The sequence below is a fragment of the Drosophila subobscura genome, chromosome U (genome assembly GCF_008121235.1).
Source record: "Drosophila subobscura isolate 14011-0131.10 chromosome U, UCBerk_Dsub_1.0, whole genome shotgun sequence".
Taxonomy (NCBI): Eukaryota; Metazoa; Arthropoda; class Insecta; order Diptera; family Drosophilidae; genus Drosophila; species Drosophila subobscura.
In genome coordinates this window covers 15,267,375-15,287,855 of record NC_048534.1, presented here as the reverse complement: position 1 = coordinate 15,287,855, position 20,481 = coordinate 15,267,375, and the positions used below count along the sequence as shown (strand labels likewise).

General features: G+C 48.8%; 5 protein-coding genes across 10 annotated transcripts; 2 read left to right on the top strand and 3 right to left on the bottom strand.

Annotated features, from left to right (window-relative positions):
• Positions 1-59: 59 nt before the first annotated feature.
• Positions 60-5,244, top strand: LOC117901821 (transport and Golgi organization protein 1). Of its 6 annotated transcripts, none has more exons than XM_034812746.1 (7): positions 60-358; positions 501-2,144; positions 2,178-2,762; positions 2,822-3,412; positions 3,474-4,098; positions 4,161-4,262; positions 4,336-5,244. In XM_034812746.1, exons 1-7 carry the CDS (start codon positions 202-204, stop codon positions 5,111-5,113), a joined length of 4,482 nt encoding a protein of 1,493 aa, XP_034668637.1. In that variant the 5' UTR covers positions 60-201; the 3' UTR covers positions 5,114-5,244. The 6 variants fall into 6 exon arrangements, with proteins under 6 accessions (XP_034668637.1, XP_034668639.1, XP_034668638.1 ...); XM_034812748.1 differs by having other exon boundaries at positions 501-2,250; positions 2,359-2,762; XM_034812747.1 differs by having other exon boundaries at positions 501-2,269; positions 2,342-2,762.
• Positions 5,245-11,186: 5,942 nt separating this feature from the next.
• On the bottom strand, positions 11,187-12,918 carry LOC117902605. The gene is made up of 3 exons (XM_034814116.1): positions 12,764-12,918; positions 11,645-12,707; positions 11,187-11,581 (listed from the first exon to the last, which is right to left on the bottom strand). The coding sequence occupies exons 1-3, from the start codon at positions 12,796-12,798 to the stop codon at positions 11,471-11,473; spliced, it is 1,209 nt and encodes a 402-aa protein (XP_034670007.1). The 5' UTR covers positions 12,799-12,918; the 3' UTR covers positions 11,187-11,470.
• Positions 12,919-13,094: 176 nt separating this feature from the next.
• LOC117902610 (retinol-binding protein pinta) lies at positions 13,095-14,510 on the bottom strand. Its single transcript, XM_034814122.1, has 3 exons — positions 13,920-14,510; positions 13,496-13,868; positions 13,095-13,442 (listed from the first exon to the last, which is right to left on the bottom strand). The coding sequence occupies exons 1-3, from the start codon at positions 14,222-14,224 to the stop codon at positions 13,179-13,181; spliced, it is 942 nt and encodes a 313-aa protein (XP_034670013.1). The 5' UTR covers positions 14,225-14,510; the 3' UTR covers positions 13,095-13,178.
• An 864-nt stretch (positions 14,511-15,374) lies between these two features.
• LOC117902594 (ubiquitin conjugation factor E4 A) lies at positions 15,375-18,676 on the top strand. The gene is made up of 3 exons (XM_034814095.1): positions 15,375-16,200; positions 16,258-16,640; positions 16,695-18,676. The coding sequence occupies exons 1-3, from the start codon at positions 15,489-15,491 to the stop codon at positions 18,564-18,566; spliced, it is 2,967 nt and encodes a 988-aa protein (XP_034669986.1). The 5' UTR covers positions 15,375-15,488; the 3' UTR covers positions 18,567-18,676.
• Positions 18,677-18,707: 31 nt separating this feature from the next.
• Positions 18,708-20,166, bottom strand: LOC117902603 (acyl-coenzyme A thioesterase 9, mitochondrial). Its single transcript, XM_034814115.1, has 3 exons — positions 19,998-20,166; positions 19,703-19,945; positions 18,708-19,647 (listed from the first exon to the last, which is right to left on the bottom strand). Exons 1-3 carry the CDS (start codon positions 20,098-20,100, stop codon positions 18,743-18,745), a joined length of 1,251 nt encoding a protein of 416 aa, XP_034670006.1. The 5' UTR covers positions 20,101-20,166; the 3' UTR covers positions 18,708-18,742.
• Between the last annotated feature and the right edge of the window lie 315 nt (positions 20,167-20,481).

Here is a 20,481-nt window from a genome sequence, read left to right as displayed (position 1 = left end):
ATACTTTGGTATGTCGAAATCAGTTAAAAGTATATTTCTGTCAGATGGTATATTTGATCTATAAATCCGCGGTCACACTGGCAAGCAGCTGGAAAAGCCAACTCAGCTAAAACTAAAAATTTTTATACACAAAAAAATAGCTGTGCAGCAGGAGTTTCAATCAATTTTCCATACTTAAGTGCGCGCCACACACAATGCAAAATGCGGCTGACAAACGAGAACGTGAAACTCCACCCAACGCTGAGAGATCTGGCCATTTTCCTCGGCCTAACAATCTACATTTGTCTTCCAACGACGTGGGCCGCAGAGACAACGACTCTCTCGGACAAGAGACTGTGCGCTGACCCAAAATGTGAACGTAAGTAGACAATAAGTGCGTGGCCTTTGAGCTCAGTTTGTAATCTACTGGAAGGTGCTCGCTTTGTGATTATTTTAGGCCCCTTTCCAACTGGAAATTGCATAATTTACATTTTTTATCGTTATCCGGCTTTTGTTTTTAGGAATCATCTCCATGGGCAGAACGAAGATAATGTACAACTCTGGCGGCAAGGGACTGATACCCTTCAAGATCAACAGCCCAGTGCGCATTTTGTCCAAAAGCGCTGGCACGAATAAACAGCTTTGGGGCGTGGATATTGCCGGACGTCGTGGCTATGCCAACAAGGATTTCATATTGGAAGAGAGGATTCTTATAAGTGAGAAAGATTTGGAGCATGAAGTGCCAGTGGTTGGGCCAGGTAGTCCACCAGCAGCCGCGCCAGAAGCCCCCCTGAAAGCAACAGAGGTAGAGCCTCCCGTTCCCAGTGCCTCTGAGTCAGCCGATGAGGTGGCAACGACCACAACCAGCCCGCTGGATGTTAAAGGCGATGCTATTGTCACGAAAAAGGACACGTTGAATGACCAACAGGTGCCGGATGTGCCAACAGCGTCGTCACAAGTGGAGCAACTGGTAGATGGCACTCGGCTGCCCATGGAGGCAGTTCCAGCTGTCACCGAGAGGACACAGGATCAACAGGTCGATAAATCTCAAGCAGCCTCAGCAGCGGTTGACACGAAAGAGCCACAGCCGGTGGCAGCAACGACTGAATCGAATGAGTCACAGCAGCAGCAGCTACCAGAGAAAGTAGTTGCTGACCAAAAAGAGCCAACGCCAGCAGTGACGGAACCTCCGAAGCTACAACAGGTGGAAGATAAACCCAAAGAGCCAACTGAAGCAGCGTCTGACACCAAGGATTCGGAGCCAGTTACAGTTGCACCGGTGATGGCCATCAACGCTGATATTGACGACGACTCTGATGATTTCGACTACGAGGAGGACGACGACGAAGAAGTCGATCAATATGATGAACTGAAAATAGTTAGCAAAAAAGATAACGAAACATTGAACGAAGTAGCGAACGATAAAAAGCCAATTAATGTTAATGAAACACACGAATTGAAGCCCAATTTGGTGGAGCAAACGTTAGATAAGAGTGCACCCCCCAGTACTGTCGAGGGAGAACCTATAACTGAGGAGAAACCAGTGGAGCCACAGGCGGAGGTACCAGCAGCGAAGCAGAAGAATGAGCAGCCAATTCCATCTATCCTTGAGAGCATTGCGTCCGCAAAGGAAGCCCCAAAGGAGGACACTACTGAAAGACAGTTGGAGGAGATTGTTGCACCAAAAGGAGTTCCTGAAACAGCGACTCCAGTAGTGCAGGAGGTTGTTGCACGAAAGGAGTTGCCAGAAACAAAGACACCATCAGTGGAGGAGGTAACCGAAGGGGTGCAAGTGCCAAAAATGGCATCGATTGAAGAAACATTGAAAGAAAATGTTGTTGAACAACCAAAAGCAGCAGAGATTGGAGTCCAAAGTGAGCCAGAGACAGCAAAGGTTGAGCCTCTGGTGTCAGTCGAAGCCAGCACCACGGTCAGTCCCATCGTGGAGCTGCCTCCAGTCGCAACAGAGCCTTCAGTTGGCCTGCCGCCACTTTTCAATAATCAAAACTTTGCCAATCCAAACGAGTATTATAAACAATTGCAAGAACGGCAGGAGGCATTGAATCGGCAGCCGAGTGAAGCCTCCATTGATGATCCAAATGATTATTACAAGCAGCAGCAGGAGAAAGCGGAGGAGGAGCAATTGAAGCAGCAGCAGGCGGAAGTTAAGGAGCAACTGAAGCAGCAGCAGGCAAAAGTGGAGGAGCAACTGAAGCAGGAAGAGCAAGCGAAGGTTGCGGAGCAACTGAGGCAGCAGCAGCAGGCGCAAATTGAAGAGCAACTGAAGCAACAGCAGCAGGCGGAAGCTGAAGAGCAACTGAAGCAACAGCAGCAGGCGGAAGCTGAAGAGCAACTGAAGCAGCAGCAGCAGGCGGAAGCTGAAGAGCAACTGAAGCAGGAGCAAGCGAAAAAGCAGCAGGAATCCAATCATCAATTGCCAGAGCAAACTACACCCACACCTTCCTACGAAGCGCCCTATGCAGCAGTTGATGATGAACCGACGGCAGCACCACACAGCGAGGAGGTATCCTCGGAGAGTGCGGCAGTTGGTTCAGTGGAACCACTGGCCCTGCCCTCGACAGCAATTCCCGCCTCAGAGTCTCTCATAAAGGAAGATGGCCTAGCAGGTGGTGGAGGTCTCTTTGCCACCATTGTCGACACTGTCAACACGTTCATCTCTAGTCAGGGTTCAAAAACGAAGGAGAATGTGCCATTGGAAGAGCGCAGCAGCGATGAACTGCAGCGAATTCTGTATCCGGGAATGGTTGAAAAGCCATCAAATGGTGAGTGTTTTTTTTTCTCCTTTCTCCTTTCCAGTAATAGTTATTACTTTGCCGTGCAGATGTGCCCCCAGCCGATGTCGATATTCATGGTGATGCTGAAGCCCAGTGTGCTCGCTACCAGTCCAACGATAATGATCACTGCCATCGCACAATTTCGCTGGACAACTTTGTGGAGGTGCTGGCCGCTAAGCTGGTGGATCACAGCCAGCTGCTTTTGTGTGTTGTCATTGCGGCTGCCTCTTCGCTGTTCTTTAGCTTTGGTTATTATTGCTTCTGCAACAGCAGCCAGGAGGGTGCACTGCTGTCGAAGCTGAACCACTTGGAGCGCAGCCTGCTGACCTCACACAAGGAGAATCTCATCATTAAGAACGATCTGATGACGACACGCACCAAACTGGCCAGCATTGAGGACAACTCCTTTGGCTCCAACGACATGGTGGTGGCACTCAAGAAGCAGCTGGAGATTGAGCTGTACGAGAAGGGCAAGCTGCAGGAGCAGGTGAGCGGCCTGGAGAGGGATTTGGATAAGGCCGCAGAGGCTGGGCTAGAGCTAAACACAATGTTGTCTGATGTGTTGGGCAATCAGAATGGCAATGAGGCCATAATGTTGACAGCCGATGAGCTGCAGCGGCAGATAAACGATCAGAGAAGTGAGTATCCGTGGAGAGCGTGCAAACTGCTCTTGAACTAATTTCTATTCCTCTTTCCCAGTGATCATTGAGGACATCAACTCGAGCCTCGCCGAGAAGAGCCGCGAGAATAGTGAGCTGCAATATGCGTACACCGAGTCCACGGCGCGTTTGTCGAGCGAGCTGAAGGCTTTGCAGGAGGATAACTATGAGCTGGATATGGAAAAGTCAAAGCTGAAGACACGACTTGAGGATATCCAAGCGGAGAACGAGCAGGAGCTGGCGAAGGCTTTGGAGGCTCGCAACTACGAGATGCAGCGTCTGCAGAATCAGATACTCGATCTGACCACCAAGTGGGAGCGCGAGCACAGCGATCTGCAGACCAGTCTGGCCAAGATCGAGGCACTCGAGGACTGTCTGAAGGCTGTGAAGAAGGATGCGAACCTCAATGTCCACGAGCTTATCAGCTCGGCCAAGACGCGAGGAGAGCTGAACGCTGCCCAGAAGAAGTTTAGCGATTTGCAGTCAAAGCTGGAGCAGGAGCAGGTCCACAAGGGCAGGCTGGAGAGTCAGCTGAAACAGTCGAATGCCGACGTGGAGCAGCTGAAGCAGGACTTCAATCAAGCGGAGCGCGACAAGCTGGAGGCGCAAACGCGTCTCGAAGTGCTCTCTGGATACTTTCGGGAAAAGGAAAACGAACTTAAAACGTAACTCAATCGAGTGAGAAGAGGGAGGAGATGGTGCCATTAATTGACTTCCATTTTTGCAGGGAACTCAGCCTACAGGAGACCAAGTGGCTGCAGCATCAGGGCGAGAATTCCAGCACCGTGGAGACGCAAACGCTGATGAAGAACGAAATTCAAACGCTCAAGTGAGTCGCAGCCTGACAGCCGACATGCCACTTGCCACATTCCACTGTAATTATTTCCCTGTACTTTCTGTAGATCTCAGAACGATGAGCTGCGCGCGGAGATTGAGGCACAGATTGCCTCACACAAGGCACAGATGGGCACACTGGAGAATCGTGCGCATGAATCCTGGCTGGCGGCGCGACAGTCGGAGCGACGCTGTGAGGAGGCGCTGGCCGAGGCCGCTGGTTTGCGACGCAAGCTAACCACCATGGCCGCAGGTGGTGATCCAGCAACAGGGGAGTCTATTTCCTCGAATGGGGGAGACTCGAAGGCAACCACAGCTCCTTCGCCGCTGCCACTGCCGCTGCCTTTGCCTGGCTCGCCATTATTAAACATGCCAAATCCACTGCCATTCCTGGCGGCTCCCTTCTCACCATTTATGGGCCTGCCGCCGCCATTCCTGCCACCAGCAGCAGCTGGTGGAGCGCGACCACCGCCGCTAGGCCGCATGCGTTCCCCGCCGCCGGCTGCGTCGGGTTCACGAGGCCATCGTGATCGTGACCGTGAAAGGTATTCGGACTACAGCGACTATGATGACTATGACGACGATGAGGAGGATGATCGCCGCCGCAGGCATAGTGGCAGCTGGGGTCGGGGACGTCGCGACTCCTACTCGAGGGATTCGCCTCGCACATATCGCTCGCTATCCCCCTCGGACAGTCGATACAACTATCGGCACGACACAGAGACGGACTACAGTCCGCCGCCCAGTCCGCCGCGTCCGGTGGCATCGGGACATCGCAACGGACCGGGCCCAGGCACGGTCGGAACGGGCACGGGCGCTGCCTCGCGGACATACAGCGAAGTATGAGAGATGCGGATTTTTGTACTTCACGGCGGTGGGGGGCTGTACCGACCAAATCCTATCATCCTACCAAGTATATTATGTACGAGTAGTTGCTTAAACTCAAAACTAGTTCAAATATATTTATTAATCAACGACTAACGAAAAGTGGGCGGGGCGTCACGACTCTGCTTCTGGCGAACCCGCAAAACGAACGGCGGAACGATCTTAAGAAGCAACCACAACAATAACGGCAGTTTACTAGCTCAATGGTGAATGATGAATGATATTCGAGGAAAATTAAACAGAATTGACAAAAACCCAAGAGAGGTGATCGTTTCTTTATGTTTGGCAATCGAGGCAATCGATAGGCATGTGCGAAGACAGCACGCAAAACGGTGCATTGGTATTAGTGCAAATAACTGTAAAACAAGTGCACGTGAGCGGCAAAGCCTATTCATATGCCCTGCATTATAAGCATTTGTTCCATATTAATGTTCGACTGAGGATCGTTGTGCAACACTGGTGAGGAGCGTATCTCGTTTTTACCGCGGAAAGTTAAAAATTAGCTTATTTCGTGAAATTGAGCCTAAACTGGCTTATAATAAGCAATAATCCGATCACCAGTGGTTACCCCACAACCTGCTAAGACGGCGGGCCAAAATTGGCAGTAGTTCCGTAGTTCTTTCGGATAACCTTGCCTCGCCGTAATGGCGGCCCAGAAAAGCCAGTAACGCGGAGTCTGGGGCAGCTTAATCCGGAACCATGGCTGGCATGGGAAGGACCAGGATGGCCACGGAGAAGGCGACAGGATCAAGGATCCTAGTGGAGACTCTCAAGAAGAGAGAAGAAGACGCCAGACGGTCTACTACGGCAGGCGTGAAGAAGGCGGTAAACTCTACAGCGACCTTGGTCTCAAAACCTACGCAAAAAACCATCTTGAAAAGGAAAGAGACGGATAATAAAACCACCAAAACGATTACGACGAGTGAGAAAGAGAAGTCTCATGTAGAGGTTTGTCAGACGTCAGTGAGTACTAGATCAACAACAACAACTAACAACAACAACAACAAGAACAACAACAACAACATCAACAACAACAAATACTACGAGGGCCACAAAGGCCCTTATGTCGTGTACATCGACAAAATAAGCGACATTAATTCCAGAAAGGCCATCAACCAGTTCGAGCTATCCGAACTGTTGGTAAATTTGGGACTTGGCGGTATAGAGGAGGTCGCGAGGATAGGCTATGGCAGGTGCAGGATTGCTTGTAGGTCGGCCGACAGCGCTAACGAGGTTGTGGAAAACAGTGCCTTCGCCGCCCACGGGTACTCTCCTCGAATTTTGCGACACTTTGTGCAAAGGGCGGGGGCTAATCTTTGGGATCCCAGGCCACCACTCGGAGGAGCAGCTCGCGGAGCTGATCATTTCAGACGTCCCCATAGAGGGAATTGCACGTATTTTCAGGAAAGACAGAACCTCGGGGGAAAGGGTACCCACCGGCAGGGTCAAACTCTGGTTTAGAGGGGAGCAGCTGCCCAAGGAAATCAAGTTCCTGTATGCCAAGGTTAAAGTGAAACCCTTCGTTCAGTTTAGCCAATGCTTCAGGTGCTTTAGGTTCGGCCACATGGCGAAGCACTGCAAGAGCGGGCCGAGATGTTTTAAATGTGGTCAGGACCACAGCAGCGGCACGCTATGCTCGGGGTTAAGCTGCTGTGCTAACTGCAAGGGTAACCACGCGGCTACGCACCCGCAATGCGAGGCGAGAACAAAAGCGTATGCCATTCAAAAAAGCATGACGCTGGAGAACCTATCACGGGCGGAGGTCAAGGCCAGGTATCCGACACTCTTTGGTAGATCTTCTCCCAACCTTGGAGACCCAGGGGAGTTTCCCCGACCCACTTGGCAAAATGTCACCCTTCCCGAACTACTGAATAACAACACAGAGGCAGCTAGGGAAATTCACTCGGTTGCTTCGTTCGCCGAAGTGACCAAAGCCAAAAGAGCGGCAGCACGTAATTTGGAGTCGGCTAAGGCAGCTGCCAATATGGCAGAATGGAGGAACGCGATCAACGCTAATAGCCCTCAATTGAGTGAGAAATTTGTGAGAACATCGTCCGTGGTCTCATCTGTGGCCCAGGAAAAGCTTAACGCACTGGGATCCATGCTAACAGCGTTCTTGGTGGAACCGAACATTATGTCAAAGGGGGAATTGGTGCAGAAGTTTTTTCAACAGATCTTGGAGTATGTTAACACCTCCAACGCTGAACTCGACCGTTTGCAGATTGTGCAGGGGTTGGAAGCGGGATATCCAAACAACAAACAATGAAGATTCTTCAACTAAACATTCAAAGTCTGACTTACAACAACAACAACAAACAGCTCCTCAATATGTTTCTAATGAACAACGAAATAGACATTGCAATCCTTTCGGAGATCTGGGTTGTAAACAATGCTGACTGCAGCATCTTAGATTATAACTTCATCGGTAAGCCCAGAGAAGACGGCTACGGCGGAGTTGGAATCTATATTAGAAAGAAAATTAGATTTAGCATTCTGAAAATCGACAGCGATCTAGAGATCGTAGGTATTAAGACCTTGAACCTCAAAAACAACCTCAACATTCTTAGCGCATACGCTGCGCCCTCAATGACACTTTCCCAATTCAAATCGGGCATTAAAAAGGTGTTCGAGCTTGCAGAGTCCCTAGACTACCCTTCGGTCGTAGGAGGAGATTTCAACGCCAAGTCTTCCATCTGGGGAAACTCTTCCAGTGACCGCAAGGGCCGCAGCATCGAGAATGCTACCCGTGAGGCGGGTTTCATCTGTCTAAACGACGGCTCTCCAACTTTCTCCAGGAACCCCTCCCAATTCTCAGTTCTTGACCTCACCTTTTCCAATCACAGGAACGGTAGAGTTGACTGGCAAGCCCTTAAATCCAAAATAACCAACAGCAACCACTTCCCAATCGTCATAACAGTCGAAGGTTTAGATGCCTCCATCCCAGAAAAGAAAGTGCTGCACAATAGAATAAATCGTATTTTAGGAGCAAGCAGCTTTACCAATCTGCAAGAGCTCAACGATAAGGTCAAATCCCTGACCAGTAAGAACACAGTTACCATTCCCAGTAACAACAAGTATATTCCCAAGAAATGGTGGAACGAGGATATAGAGAGACTATTTCGCGTGAGAAATGCGTGCAGGCAAAAATACTATTACACAAAAAAATTGGAGGATGCCAGAGCCACAATAGAGGCCGACCGCAACCTGCAAAAGGAGATTAAAAATTGCAGAAGGTCAAACTTCTCTAAGTTCATAGAAGAGGTGTCCTCTTCGCCCTCCATGTGGAGCAGAGTAAAGAACCTAAAGAAATACGGACAAGTCAAAAACGTAGGGAACACATGGACAGACGAAAACGACAAGGGCTTTCTAAAAATGGTCAAAGACATCCCCTCCACTGTAGGCAGTAGATCCCCAGAGACCATTCCACCTCTGATTGGACCAGGTGACCCTGAACCTTTGGACATGGGGGAATTTCTGTCCTTCCTGAAAACCAGGAACCCAAATTCGGCGAGAGGCCCAGATGGCATATCTTTCAGGATGCTGCAGCAACTTCCTGTGGGGAAAAAACATAGCATCTTTGAAATTATAAACAGGGTATGGCTCAGTGGCGTCATCCCAGAGGTCTGGCGTAGAATCAAGGTGGTACCGATTCCCAAGAAAAATGCGGACCCCGCTTCCTTCCAAAACTACAGACCTATTTGCCTAATAAACACCTTGTTTAAGTCTATAGAGGGTTGATAAAATTAAAGCTGGACGAGCATATTTCAAGGCAAGAGCTTTTGCCGGTCAGATCCTATGCCTTCAGGAGGAACAGGTCCACGGCGCTCTGCATTAACGACCTGATCAACGAGGTCCTGGCTCTGAAGGCGAGAGGGAATCAGGTCGTGGCGGCCTGTCTTGACCTACAAAGGGCCTTTGACTGCGTAAGAGTGGACACGCTAGAGCAGAAGATGAATGTTATGCAGTTCGACCCGAATCACACTGCCTGGATTGCCAGCTTCCTGAGCAGGCGTCTACTAATCAAAGGCAAGAGTGAGGTTGAGGTGAACAGGGGAGTTAGTCAGGGCAGCTGTCTCAGTCCAACTCTGTTCAACTTGTACACTGCAGAACTGCACGAGATAAACGATGGCAATTGCTTACTGTTTCAGTATGCGGACGACTTCTTTATTATTTGCTTCCACAAAGAGATTTCCATTGCCAAACGTATGCTCGCAGGCAAAATAGACAGCTTTGAGGCAAGATGCAACAGGCTTAACCTTGCCTTCAACCCAGCCAAATCCAAAGTGATTCACTTCAGCATCCGAAGAACCGAGCTGAACATTGATCACCAAGGAGTCGAGATTAGGCAAGTAGATCAGATCAAATATCTAGGCAGAACAATTTCAGCGAACAACTCAGCCTCAGTGCACATCGAGCAGGCCATTTCGGAGTCAAACAGAAACTGTGCGTTTCTAAGACTACTCAGTGGGTGCCATTACGGTATCAGCCCAAAGAGAGGGCTCATAGTTTACAAGGCCTTTGTCAGAAGTAGACTAGAATACGCTTGCTCGTCTTTCAGCAACTTGTCCAAATCCGCTCTAGCCAAAATCAAATCTCATTGTAACCACCACCTCAGAAAGTCACTAGGCTTAATCGTTTGCACTCCTATCCCGATTATTTACCACATGGCGGGAGAACTTCCCCCGGAATACAGAATGAGATTCCTAGCGGCAAAAGAGTTAGCCAAGGCATTTGCATACAGCCTCCCAGCGAGTAGGACGGTGTCCCTAAACAGGGACATAAACACGGGATACGCCAAGGCATTTCGCGAGTTCGGTGATATTCTGGAGAGAATCGAGGTCTTTGAGAGTACAACTTCGCATTGCACCAAAATTAGGTCAGACTTAGACTTTTTTAAGGGGGCTGCTGATAACAAGCACAGCTTAGACCAGGCGGGCATATTAGTTCTCCATAGGGAAAAAAGGTCACTCCCGTCGAGGGGTGGCTTTGAGATCTACTACACTGATGGTTCAGTAGCTAACAGACACTCTAGCGCAGCTTTCCTACACGACAGCTCAGGTTTCATAGATAGCTTTTACACGCACAAAACCTTGTCATCTCTGTCCGCCGAGTTGCTTGCAATTGAAAAGGCCTTGGACCATGCTATCTCGCGCGGGTTTTCTCGAATCGCCATCCTAACGGACAGCAGAAACGGGGCTCTGATACTGGCAAGGAGCATTCAGGATAATTTCATCGCTTATAAAATCAGGGAGAAGATCCGTCAAGCCCAATACCTAAAGAAGGTAGAAATCCATTTCATACCCGGCCACGCAAACATTCCTCAGAACACGGCAGTAGATTCAGCAGCCAAAGAAGCACACAGACTGGGAAAATATACAGTCGTTAAATGGAATCTTAAAGATGCAATATGTGAGATACACCGAATACTGAAAGAAGAATGGGAGAGAGAGTATGCCGAGTTTGCCAGCGTTAAACGCAGAGGATACTGCTCACTTTTTCCCTCTACCTTAACAAAACCATGGTTCCTAAATAGAAATAAGCTAAAAGCCATTGACGCTAAAAGGATCAATAGACTGCTTAGCGGCAGTGCATTTGATAGGCACACTCTTGCCAAAATGCACGTAGTCGCAAGTAACATTTGTGATACTTGCGATACTATCGATGACGCATCGCATATAATATTTAATTGTACAAAGTACAACACAACAAGACTAAGCTACCCATCGCTAAGGAAATATAATAATATCTATAAATTCTTCGAAAAAGAACAAATTAGCTCGTACCAAACATTAATCGAGTTCATCGACAAAATTGGAGTAAAACTGTAACAAGTTACATATCTCGACGTGGCGATTTCCACCTTGTAAAGGCGGGCGGCCAAATAATCCCCCTCTACCCAAGGGTAGAGCGGTAACATAAAACCTCAAAAAAAAAAAAAAAAAAAAAAATGTTCGACTGACCCGTGAATTAATTAACTATTTTTTTTGCCTTATGTATTTGAACTGCATCCAAAATCATAAAATGTGCCAGATCAGTGTCATTTGATTTGTGTGTTGTTTGTTTATCAGTTCATTTTATCAAAAGTTTAGTGGTTTATGCACATGAAGGACATCGAGAGGGTGAAATTACTTACAGGGGACTAGTCTATCTGTGTCCCTTTCTAGAGCTTGTCTTATTGAGCGTGATGAATATTATAACGGATAACGTCACCTTGTTAGTAATTTCACCATGGACATCGCAGTCAAACCAAAAACTTCACCATACTTTAAAAGTTTACAAAATTAGTTTAACAAAATCCATTAAAAATACTTGTGCCCTTCACGCCTCCAGAGGCTGGAACTCAAACTCGATGGCTTCCGAAGGAACAGGACTATATTCTAAAGCCTCAAAGGAAATTTTCAATTTGGGATGTTTAAAAAGCTGAAGAACCTAAAGGGGGGGAGAGGGAACAGTGAGAAACGTCTGAGAAACAGAAAGAGCAGTTTTACTTACCAAATCTTCCGCGTTTGATTCAAAGCATTGCAGCACCAAGGGCTGCTTCCGCTTGTCCAGGACGGCCACCATTCTAGCTGCATCGAACTTGAAAAAGCAATTGTTTAGAGTATATTGGGACATGGTCAGTCGTGTCAGGTGTGGGCAGATGGACACCAGGTCCCATAGCTCGTCGGCTGTACCGAAAATAGGCGAATTCACCAGATGAACTTGCTCTAGCAGTGGAAAGCACTGGATAATTTTTCTCAACTTTGGCCGTCTGCAGCCCTCATCATCGATAATCGTTAGTTTGCGCAGATTGCAGCACGGTGTCCAGGTTCTGGCTGTCCACAGCCAAATGCTGTCATTGAACGAGGCGGAAATGATGTCACTGCCACGCAACTGCACAATATCCCCAACCAGTTCACATTCGTGATTCGTGATGACGCGTAACTTGCGCAGCTTGGGCAGACGCATTAGCTGGGGAATTGATTCCGACTGGATCACCTCAACCTCCAGCTCCTCCAGTTCCTTTAGCTTGCTAATGGCATCCACGTATACCTTCTCCTCCGAGCGTCGCCACTGGACACACAGCACACGCAAGCGAAGATGCGCGCAGACTTTCAAAATGCATTCGAGGCTCAGGTTCCAGCACTGAGCAATGTCCAAGTGCCGAATGTGCTGCATCTTGTACAGGTCGTTGCCTTTGCACATGCCAGTCAATTTCAACGATTCCAGCTGAGGAAAGCTGTGTACAAGAATCTTTATGTCCGAGTCGTCGAGCCAGTCATCGGTCTCATCTGCCATATAGTCGAGGACGCGCATGTTGGGAAACACGTGCCGGCTAAAACGTTCCATCTGATCCGCGGGAAGATATGTGATTGTCAGATGCTTCATTGTGCCCTTCATACACTCCAGAAATCCATCCAGTGCGAGTAAGCGCCCCTCGAAGGTATCTCTGTACAAGCACTTTTGGAACATGCGTTGCCAGGTGTAGACCACCGCCAAGCGTAGGCGGCTCGTGTCCTCGGTTGCCTCCCATAGGTCCAATTGCTCATCAAAGTCCAGGTATTCTATAATTTTTCTAACAGCAAATGTTATTCCGGTGGCCGCAAATGCGCAGGAGGATTCTATACTTACAACAGACAATCGTCATTCAATCGTACAATGCTCATTTTTAAGCTGTTTTATGGCACACGGGCCGGCACTAGATGGTAAAGAGAATGTTAGGAATCCAATTTACAGATAAATATTAACTTTTTATTACTTCAACTGATGAAAAACAAAATAAAAGCTTTTTGTAGTGGGTTATTCCGAACATACCGAAACATACCATCACCTGTTAAAAATACTATTTATGTTACCAAAGCTTAACCGACTTAAGCCCCCCTTTAAAATAAATAATGAAAACCTTGATGTAGACCACTAACAAGTTTTTATTTGCTAAGATAAGACAAGCTTTATCAAATTGTACAGTCAAATTGCATTTTTAATCTATGTACACAAGCGAAAATGTTATTATTGATTAATCCCTTCCAATTAGATCCGATTAGATTCAGTCGATTTCCAGTTTACGGAATGACCCAACAGCCCCAAAGGAGCTGCGATGGCTGTGCTGCACCCGATCCCCGAATTCGCGCAACTTCTCATCGGTGCCAAAGTGTTGGGCGGCTTCGAAATACGAGCCATAGCTGTACAGCTTCGCTTCCATGGCCTCGCTTATGTCTCGCATGGTGCCACGAGTTCCTCCGTACTCCTGGGGCAGATATTCGCGACGAACTATTTGGAATATGGCCTCAGGGTCAGAGCTAACAGAAATCTGCAAAGGAATTTCGATAGTGGTCAATCCATGGCGACTCCCTGCGACCTTACCCTTGACTTGATCTTTGCGGGAAAGAAGGAACGCAACGAGTTGAAGCCCGTTTCAAAGGCCGCGGGCACATTGATAAAGTGAATGCCCTTCTGGCGCGTGGGCATCGCCTCATCGGCGTAGGTCGAGAATTTGCTGAGCAGCTGCGGCTGGAGGGCAAACAGATGGGATCCTGTGACGCCAGTCATGTCCATGATCTCCACGTAGCCACTAACCGTGGCGTTCTCATCCTCGAACATCATTATCTCCCCGAACATGGAGCCCAGCCGTATGATGTCCTGGAACTTGTACTTGCTGGTATCGTAGGAGCCGGCACGTATGATGGTCACGCATGGCCCCGGATCGTCCGCAGCCAGCGGCAATCGCAGCAGCACGCTGCAAAGAAACAATCTCTCAGACCAGTGCCACGCCAATACCGAAACTCACCCCATCCTTAGTATCTCGAGCACCACGGGATCTGTGGCCAGGCGCCGCGCATTGAACACCTCGGGTATGGAGGATTGCAGCGTGTAAAAGCGATCAAACTTCTCCTTGGCCCGTTCCAGGCTGAATTTTGTGCCACGCAGAAAAGCCAAGAGGAAGCGTTCGTCGGTGCAGGCACGCAGATGCGGCTGCTTCAGCACCCACTCCCTGAGCGCCTCAATGTCTGCGGGCACACGTTGCGGCACCTCATTTAGCTCCTCGATGGCAATCGCCTGCAGTGCTGGCTTCAGGGGTCGCAGCCCACTCATCGCTACGTTCGCTGGCTCTAGAGGGTGCCAGAAATGTGCTCTAGAATTCGTGTAATAAAAGGTGAAAAATCGTTAATTTCTCCCTCACACGTGCCGAACGAAAACTGCTGTGGTTTCTGGTGCTCCAACTGTGAGCGGAAAATGCGAAATGCTTGCCGATTGAAAATACCTCATCGACTGCCAAACAAAGCTGATATAACATGTAGATGGATGGATGGGTGGATAGATGGATGGGATGGGGAATCAACGAACTTCATTGAGTTTTTGTTTTTCTTTTTTGCTTTTCTTTCGGCCCGGCCGCTGCTGATCATAAGCCGATTAAACAATGCACGAAGACATTTTATCAGCGGCGTCGGCGGCGGCGGCGCTAAGGTGGAAATGCGTCGACTGATGGTGCGAATGGGAAATGGCGGGGTGAGACGTGTGGCACACCCAGCCGGCGCTTGTATTTCATTATTTGTTTATGTGTTGTGTGTACGTTATGGGTGGCTTTTGCGATTGATTGTCTTAATTGGCTTTGGATTTATTTTTTGAGTGCATGCGGCTGCGGTTCGGTTGAGGTTTGCCCCAGATATGAGCATTGTAATCGCCTCATTGCATTGATAAAGAAGGTTAATCGAGTGCAATTAATTAAACAAATAAAGACTGGCAATAAAATTGATAATATTCAGGCAGGCAGGCGAACTTTGAGAACTTGTGATATGAGAAATAAGCGAGAAATTAATTAATGGAAACATTTTCCGACATGCAAATAGGGCGGCAAGCTAAAATATTCAAACAAAAACATTTTACAACACTTATGTACAATATAGGGGGTTTTCGATAGACTGATAGATAATTAAATTTTACATCGATAATGGCATTGTGTCATGAAATGTGGCCAATCTTTTAGTTGATTCATCAATTTTGATTTTTATTTTGTAGGAAATCCAATAAGAGCAAGTCATGAATACTAACCAATCTTGTGAAAAATTGATTGATGAACTGGTTAAAACTATAGTTTTAGAGCTGAGAATCCTAACTAGCTGGTAATATTAAATAGAACATCAAAGTCGAGGAAAATGATTTAAGATTACGGTATATTTGCGGTATATTTTTAAAATGACAAGGTATATTTCGGTATATTTTATCGATAAATCCTGGTCCAACATCTGACCAGGAGTTGGGGGAAAAAAATATATATTGGGTCCGAAATTTTAACGCGTTAATTGTAACTAGAACTGGTGCTTGAAAACTAAAAGTAATTGTACAACTGTTTGGCAGGATGACGAGCGTTCAGAACCCGTTCGCAGCACTGCTGCAGGAGGGCTCGACAGCCGATGGCGTGTCACACAAATTGGTGGAGGAGATTCTGCTGTTTACGCTGAATAAGGAGGGCGGCGGCAGCAAACAGATTCTCTGCCTGTCTGACGTGGTCGTGGATACCAGCGAGGAGACGCTGTGCGAGAACCTAGTGGCGCATGCCCTGTTCGAGCGACTGATGCTGAGCGACACACTCGAAGGCAATGGCGAGGCTTGGGAGGCGCAAGCCATCACTTATCTGCACGGAGCCTTTGCCAGGTGTGAGCGCCTGGAGGGTGCCAAGAAGACGGGCAGTGCCAAGATCAAGGAACTGATTTTGGACAATGCTAGCACCTGTATGCGCCAGCCGGACCTCTTTGCCCCCCAGTCGTTTGCCACCCAATGGCTGGAGCTGTTCGAGCAGGCGAGTGAGCATGATACCAGCACGCAGGAGTTTCTGGTGCTTGTGGCCTGCAAAGTGGTCGAGGAGGATGAGCCCATTGAAGCTCTCGGTGCGCTCAAGGCCATATTTTATCCATTGCTGACGGAGCTACAGAAACTCATTGCCAAGGATAACTTGATAACGATCAAGAAGAATGTTTTCTGGGTTCTGGGCTTCTTTGTGAAGGACAAGCGGGCTGCGGTACTTGGAGAGATCCTAATTGACTATACCACACCCAATCCACAGGCAAAAGGTTTGCTTTGAAGTCCCTTTCTTAGCTTATTTTGTTACAACTCTCTCTCGGTTGCAGGCGGCGAGTACATGGACACACTCCTCGGCCAACTGCTGTGCATATCGATCCTGCCCAAGACCCAAACTGGCAAATACGAATTCTTTCAGCAGTTGTCGATCAATCAAACGGATCCTGCCCTCTGGGGTCTGCTGTCGCATCATCAGCAATCGACTTTTCAGCTCTTCAAGCAGCTGCTCGTTCTGTCGCCGGAAATCAAGAGGAAGACCATGCAGTGGATCGCCAACTGCCTGGATGCGAATGTGTCGCGTGGCCATCTGTGGAACAGCATGAGCTTGAATATCGAGCAGACGATGTACAGCACAGCCAGCGATGCATTTATGACCAGCCTGTGTGCGGTTCTCACGCGTCTTTGTGCGCCCCTCTGTGTGCCCTCGCTGAAGGTAAAGTTAAAAGCGTTTCGCCTCCAACATCCCTAAAGTCTTTCCTGATTGCAGGTGCTGCTGGTGGATCCCACATACTGTGCTGTGGCCGACAACGATCGCCAGGCGAAGGGAGTGAGCATGCTCAAAGCGCACGATGAGACCTGTCTGCTGCCCACCGCCGAGGGTGAGGAGCGACTGACGGCTGAGAAATACAACTTTGTCACGGAAATCTTTTACATGACCCACAAATGCTTCGAGCTGGCGAATCGCCCCTGCATTGAGCGCCTGTTTCGCGTGATGCGTGAGCTGCAGAACACCCAGACGGCCTACGAGGATGTTCTACGCAGTGACCCGAACAATGATCTAACCAAGAATCTGTACCGCATGCTAATGGAGCAAATGCAGCAAGTGCTCTCCATCAGGAACACACTCTCGGAGCCCACAAACGATAAAGAAATGCTCAAGTTTTTGGAGGCATCGGCCATTTGGCTCACAGAGGTGGCCTTGATGCCGCGCGAGAGCTACGAGCAGGCGCTGGACAAGCGTGACTTTGCCCCACAAATTCATCGCAATCTGGAGCTGCTCTCGGACACGCCACCCTTTGTCGCACCCTACATGCAGTCGGTGCCGGAGAGCATCATTGATAATATTTCGGCATATTTGAATTTCTGCCGTCGCTTGAATGGCGATCAGTTCATACACATCTATTACTCGGTTCACGATGCCTTCTTCAAGATGATTCTGCTGTTCATGGGCAGCTCTGGGCTGGTGAAGAATCCCCATTTGCGGGCCAAGCTGGCGGAGGCGCTGGAGTTTCTGCTGCCCACGCCGAGCATTCACAGCAATCGGCAGGCATTCGTCACCCATGTCTTTGACAATCACCCGGATCGCTTGAAGGTCGTGCGGAGTCTGTTGAATGTTTTTGTCAGCATCGAGATGACCGGCCAGTCGGTGCAGTTTGAGCAAAAGTTTAATTATCGCCGACCCATGTACGCCATCATGGAGTTCCTGTGGACCAAGCCGGAGCATGTGCAGTGCTTTCGCGAGCTGGCCATCGAAGCGGAGGAGAACATGGAAGCGATTGAGCCACCAATATTCTTGCGCTTCATCAATTTGCTCATCAATGATGCCATCTTTCTGCTGGACGAGTCGCTGTCCAACCTGGAGCAGATCAAGCAGCTTCAACAGGCTCAGGACAATGGCGAGTGGAATAATCTGGCGCAGAATGAGCGCCAGCAGCAGGTGACCAATCTGCATCATCTGGGCATGCTGGCACGCTTCGACAACATCCTGGGGCGGGACACCATCAATCTGCTGAAGCTCCTCACCACCGAGATCAAAAGCATATTCTGCCACAACAGCATGGTGGATCGCATTGCTGCGATGTTGAATTACTTTCTGCTGCATTTGGTTGGTCCGCGCAAGGAGCGCTTCAAGGTGAAGGACAAGAAGGAGTTTGACTTCGATCCGGCCCAAACCGTGCTGGAGATTTCACACATTTACATCAATCTAAGCACCGACGATAGCTTCTGCCTGGCTGTCTCACAGGACGGACGCTCCTACAGCGATCAGCTCTTTGGCTACGCCGAAACCATTCTCATACGCATTGGCGGCGGACAGTTGATCGGCGACATGTCCGATATTGCGGCGAAGGTGAAGAAAATGGGTGACCAGTACAAGGAGGAGCAAGAGCTGCTGGCCGATGCACCCGAGGATTACCTAGATCCGATTATATCCAGCCTCATGACAGATCCCGTCATACTGCCCAGCTCAAAGGTCACCGTCGATCGTTCTACCATCGCCCGGCACTTGCTGAGCGATCAGACGGATCCGTTCAACCGCGAGCCCCTCACCATGGACAAGGTCAAGTCGAATGTGGCACTCAAGCAGGAGATTGAGCAGTGGATCGAGGGCAAGCGGAGTGCAGCACGCTGCAAGAGCTGAATGAAGAACGTTCCAATGAATTAGTTAAATGTGCTGGCACAACCAAAGAGTGTGCTCGCCAGGACAGGTTCGGGCTATAGTCAATGTTACATATATATATTTTCCATTAAGATATCGAGATAATTCCATTGTGTGTACAGTTTAAAGGTTCTTTTTTGGTTGCATAAATCTCTACTCTACTGTCTCTGCTGGTAGCTCTCAAAATGCCGACGTCCAATGATGTGCCACACTGTCTCCTGGAAGCTGTGCGGCACCACCTCCTTCACCTTGTGTTCGCTCATATATGTGAGGTGAAAAACATTCGTGTGCATCTCCGTGAAGCTGTTCGCATCGAGTACCTTTGCAACGGCCATTAGTTGCATATACTGCTCGGAAGTGTACACCACATACGCCGTCAGCTTGAGTATGGAAGTGACGCGCACAGGCTGAAAGAAGGCCACATCCGAGAGGTACTGCAGCAGCGGTCTTCGACCGGCATAGAAGCTGGCTGTTATGTAGCAAATCTCGATGGCATTGCGCATTATGTAGCCGCCGTAGATGGTGTTGTGATAGTTGCGATTCTCTGGAAATGGCAGCAAAACTTTGGAACGCTGCGTGCTCGCGATCCAGCGACAGTCCAGCGGCTCCTCGCTGGTCGTTTCCCAGAGGATATCTGTTCCCGTGCTGCGCATAAACAACTCGTACATGAGATGCTGTTCCGCTTTGGTGAGCGGCCTTTTATCCAGGCACATGGATGAGGTGGCTTTCTTTTGGTGACGCTCCTTGGCTGCCTCCCAGTAAAGCTGCTCCTGCCCCAAGGTCGGCTTTAGCGGATTGACGGGAGCGGGCGCTGTGTTTGTGGCATTGCGGGCAACCATCAGGAAGATGGCCTTGGCAATTGTTTGTTCCTGCTGTCGCACATTGATGGAAATCTCCATGGAACTGGTGCCTGTCCAGGACACATGGCCCGACAGCTCAAGATCAATGTCTGCCTTGGCGTCGGCCAACATCTCCACGCAGTCCACCAGCAGAGTCACAAAAGTATATGGCAGTGGGGTGTTCCGCGGCAGTGGCAGCTTCACATGACAATGGCATATCCAAACTGCATGCAACCGAAAATTAGTTGAAATTTTTTGCCATCAAAGGAATTTACTTACTGGCGAACATGTCCAGCTCTTCGACTAGCCGCCCCCTACGCACCATTCCCAGATGATTGACGTGATGCTCACGCACTCTCTCATCGGAGCCCAGTGGCAGTACGGCCGTTCTGTACGAATCCTTCATGCTGCGCTCCGGCAAATCCTCCAGCTTTGGATGATACTTGAGCAAGCCTGCGCGGCACTGGGGAATCGTGTGATAACCCGGCTTCACGCCAACCTGCTTCTTGATCTTCTCAGAGACTGTAAACACACAAAGATTGAAATGATGGTGGAACGATCTCCCAATGCTTACTTTCAGCCATCGTGCCCGACGAATGGTCAGCCGAGTCCAGATGCAGGTACTGCACTCCCCACGGCCCTCGGAGGCACTTTGCGTAACGGGTAAGGAAATTCATTTCCAATTCTTACAAGAACAAACAGAAACTCTGTTCTCGAGTTTCGTCTCAATGCTGATTTGATTTGAAACATTTTATCACATAAATTCAGTTAAGTTTTTTAAATGGAAACTTTTCTCTCGTTTCTCCAGCGATGGTACCGATTCTTGCGCCATCTCCAATAGTTCAAAATCTTCTCACAGGTCGCTCTAGCATGTCGGTCCAAGATAAAATCTTTATTAATGTTTAAAAGTAGCTTGGGAAATGGAATTATTAGTTAATGGAAATAGGGTATACAAAGTAACGACAAGCAACAAGTTGCGAAACAGGTAACACTCCATTCCCCGCTCAAGTAAAGTTGTATGCTTTTCTATTGATCCTTATTGTGTAAGATTTCATTCA

Bases quoted from the DNA above. Each gene is read 5' to 3' on its own strand.
- LOC117902603 (XM_034814115.1), bottom strand. From the start codon at position 20,100: ATGAATTTCCTTACCCGTTACGCAAAGTGCCTCCGAGGGCCGTGGGGA. The intron at 19,946-19,997 runs GTAAGCATTGGG...GTGTGTTTACAG, and splicing joins GTCGGGCACGATGGCTGAAA to TCTCTGAGAAGATCAAGAAG. The intron at 19,648-19,702 runs GTAAGTAAATTC...GGTTGCATGCAG, and splicing joins AGAGCTGGACATGTTCGCCA to TTTGGATATGCCATTGTCAT.
- LOC117901821 (XM_034812744.1), top strand. From the start codon at position 202: ATGCGGCTGACAAACGAGAACGTGAAACTCCACCCAACGCTGAGAGAT. The intron at 359-500 runs GTAAGTAGACAA...TTTTGTTTTTAG, and splicing joins CGCTGACCCAAAATGTGAAC to GAATCATCTCCATGGGCAGA. The intron at 2,763-2,821 runs GTGAGTGTTTTT...TTTGCCGTGCAG, and splicing joins GGTTGAAAAGCCATCAAATG to ATGTGCCCCCAGCCGATGTC.
- LOC117902594 (XM_034814095.1), top strand. From the start codon at position 15,489: ATGACGAGCGTTCAGAACCCGTTCGCAGCACTGCTGCAGGAGGGCTCG. The intron at 16,201-16,257 runs GTTTGCTTTGAA...TCTCGGTTGCAG, and splicing joins ACCCAATCCACAGGCAAAAG to GCGGCGAGTACATGGACACA. The intron at 16,641-16,694 runs GTAAAGTTAAAA...TCCTGATTGCAG, and splicing joins TCTGTGTGCCCTCGCTGAAG to GTGCTGCTGGTGGATCCCAC.
- LOC117902610 (XM_034814122.1), bottom strand. From the start codon at position 14,224: ATGAGTGGGCTGCGACCCCTGAAGCCAGCACTGCAGGCGATTGCCATC. The intron at 13,869-13,919 runs GTGAGTTTCGGT...GTTTCTTTGCAG, and splicing joins CTCGAGATACTAAGGATGGG to CGTGCTGCTGCGATTGCCGC. The intron at 13,443-13,495 runs GTAAGGTCGCAG...ATTCCTTTGCAG, and splicing joins CCGCAAAGATCAAGTCAAGG to ATTTCTGTTAGCTCTGACCC.
- LOC117902605 (XM_034814116.1), bottom strand. From the start codon at position 12,798: ATGAGCATTGTACGATTGAATGACGATTGTCTGTT. The intron at 12,708-12,763 runs GTAAGTATAGAA...ATTTGCTGTTAG, and splicing joins TTGAATGACGATTGTCTGTT to AAAAATTATAGAATACCTGG. The intron at 11,582-11,644 runs GTAAGTAAAACT...CCCCCCCTTTAG, and splicing joins AATCAAACGCGGAAGATTTG to GTTCTTCAGCTTTTTAAACA.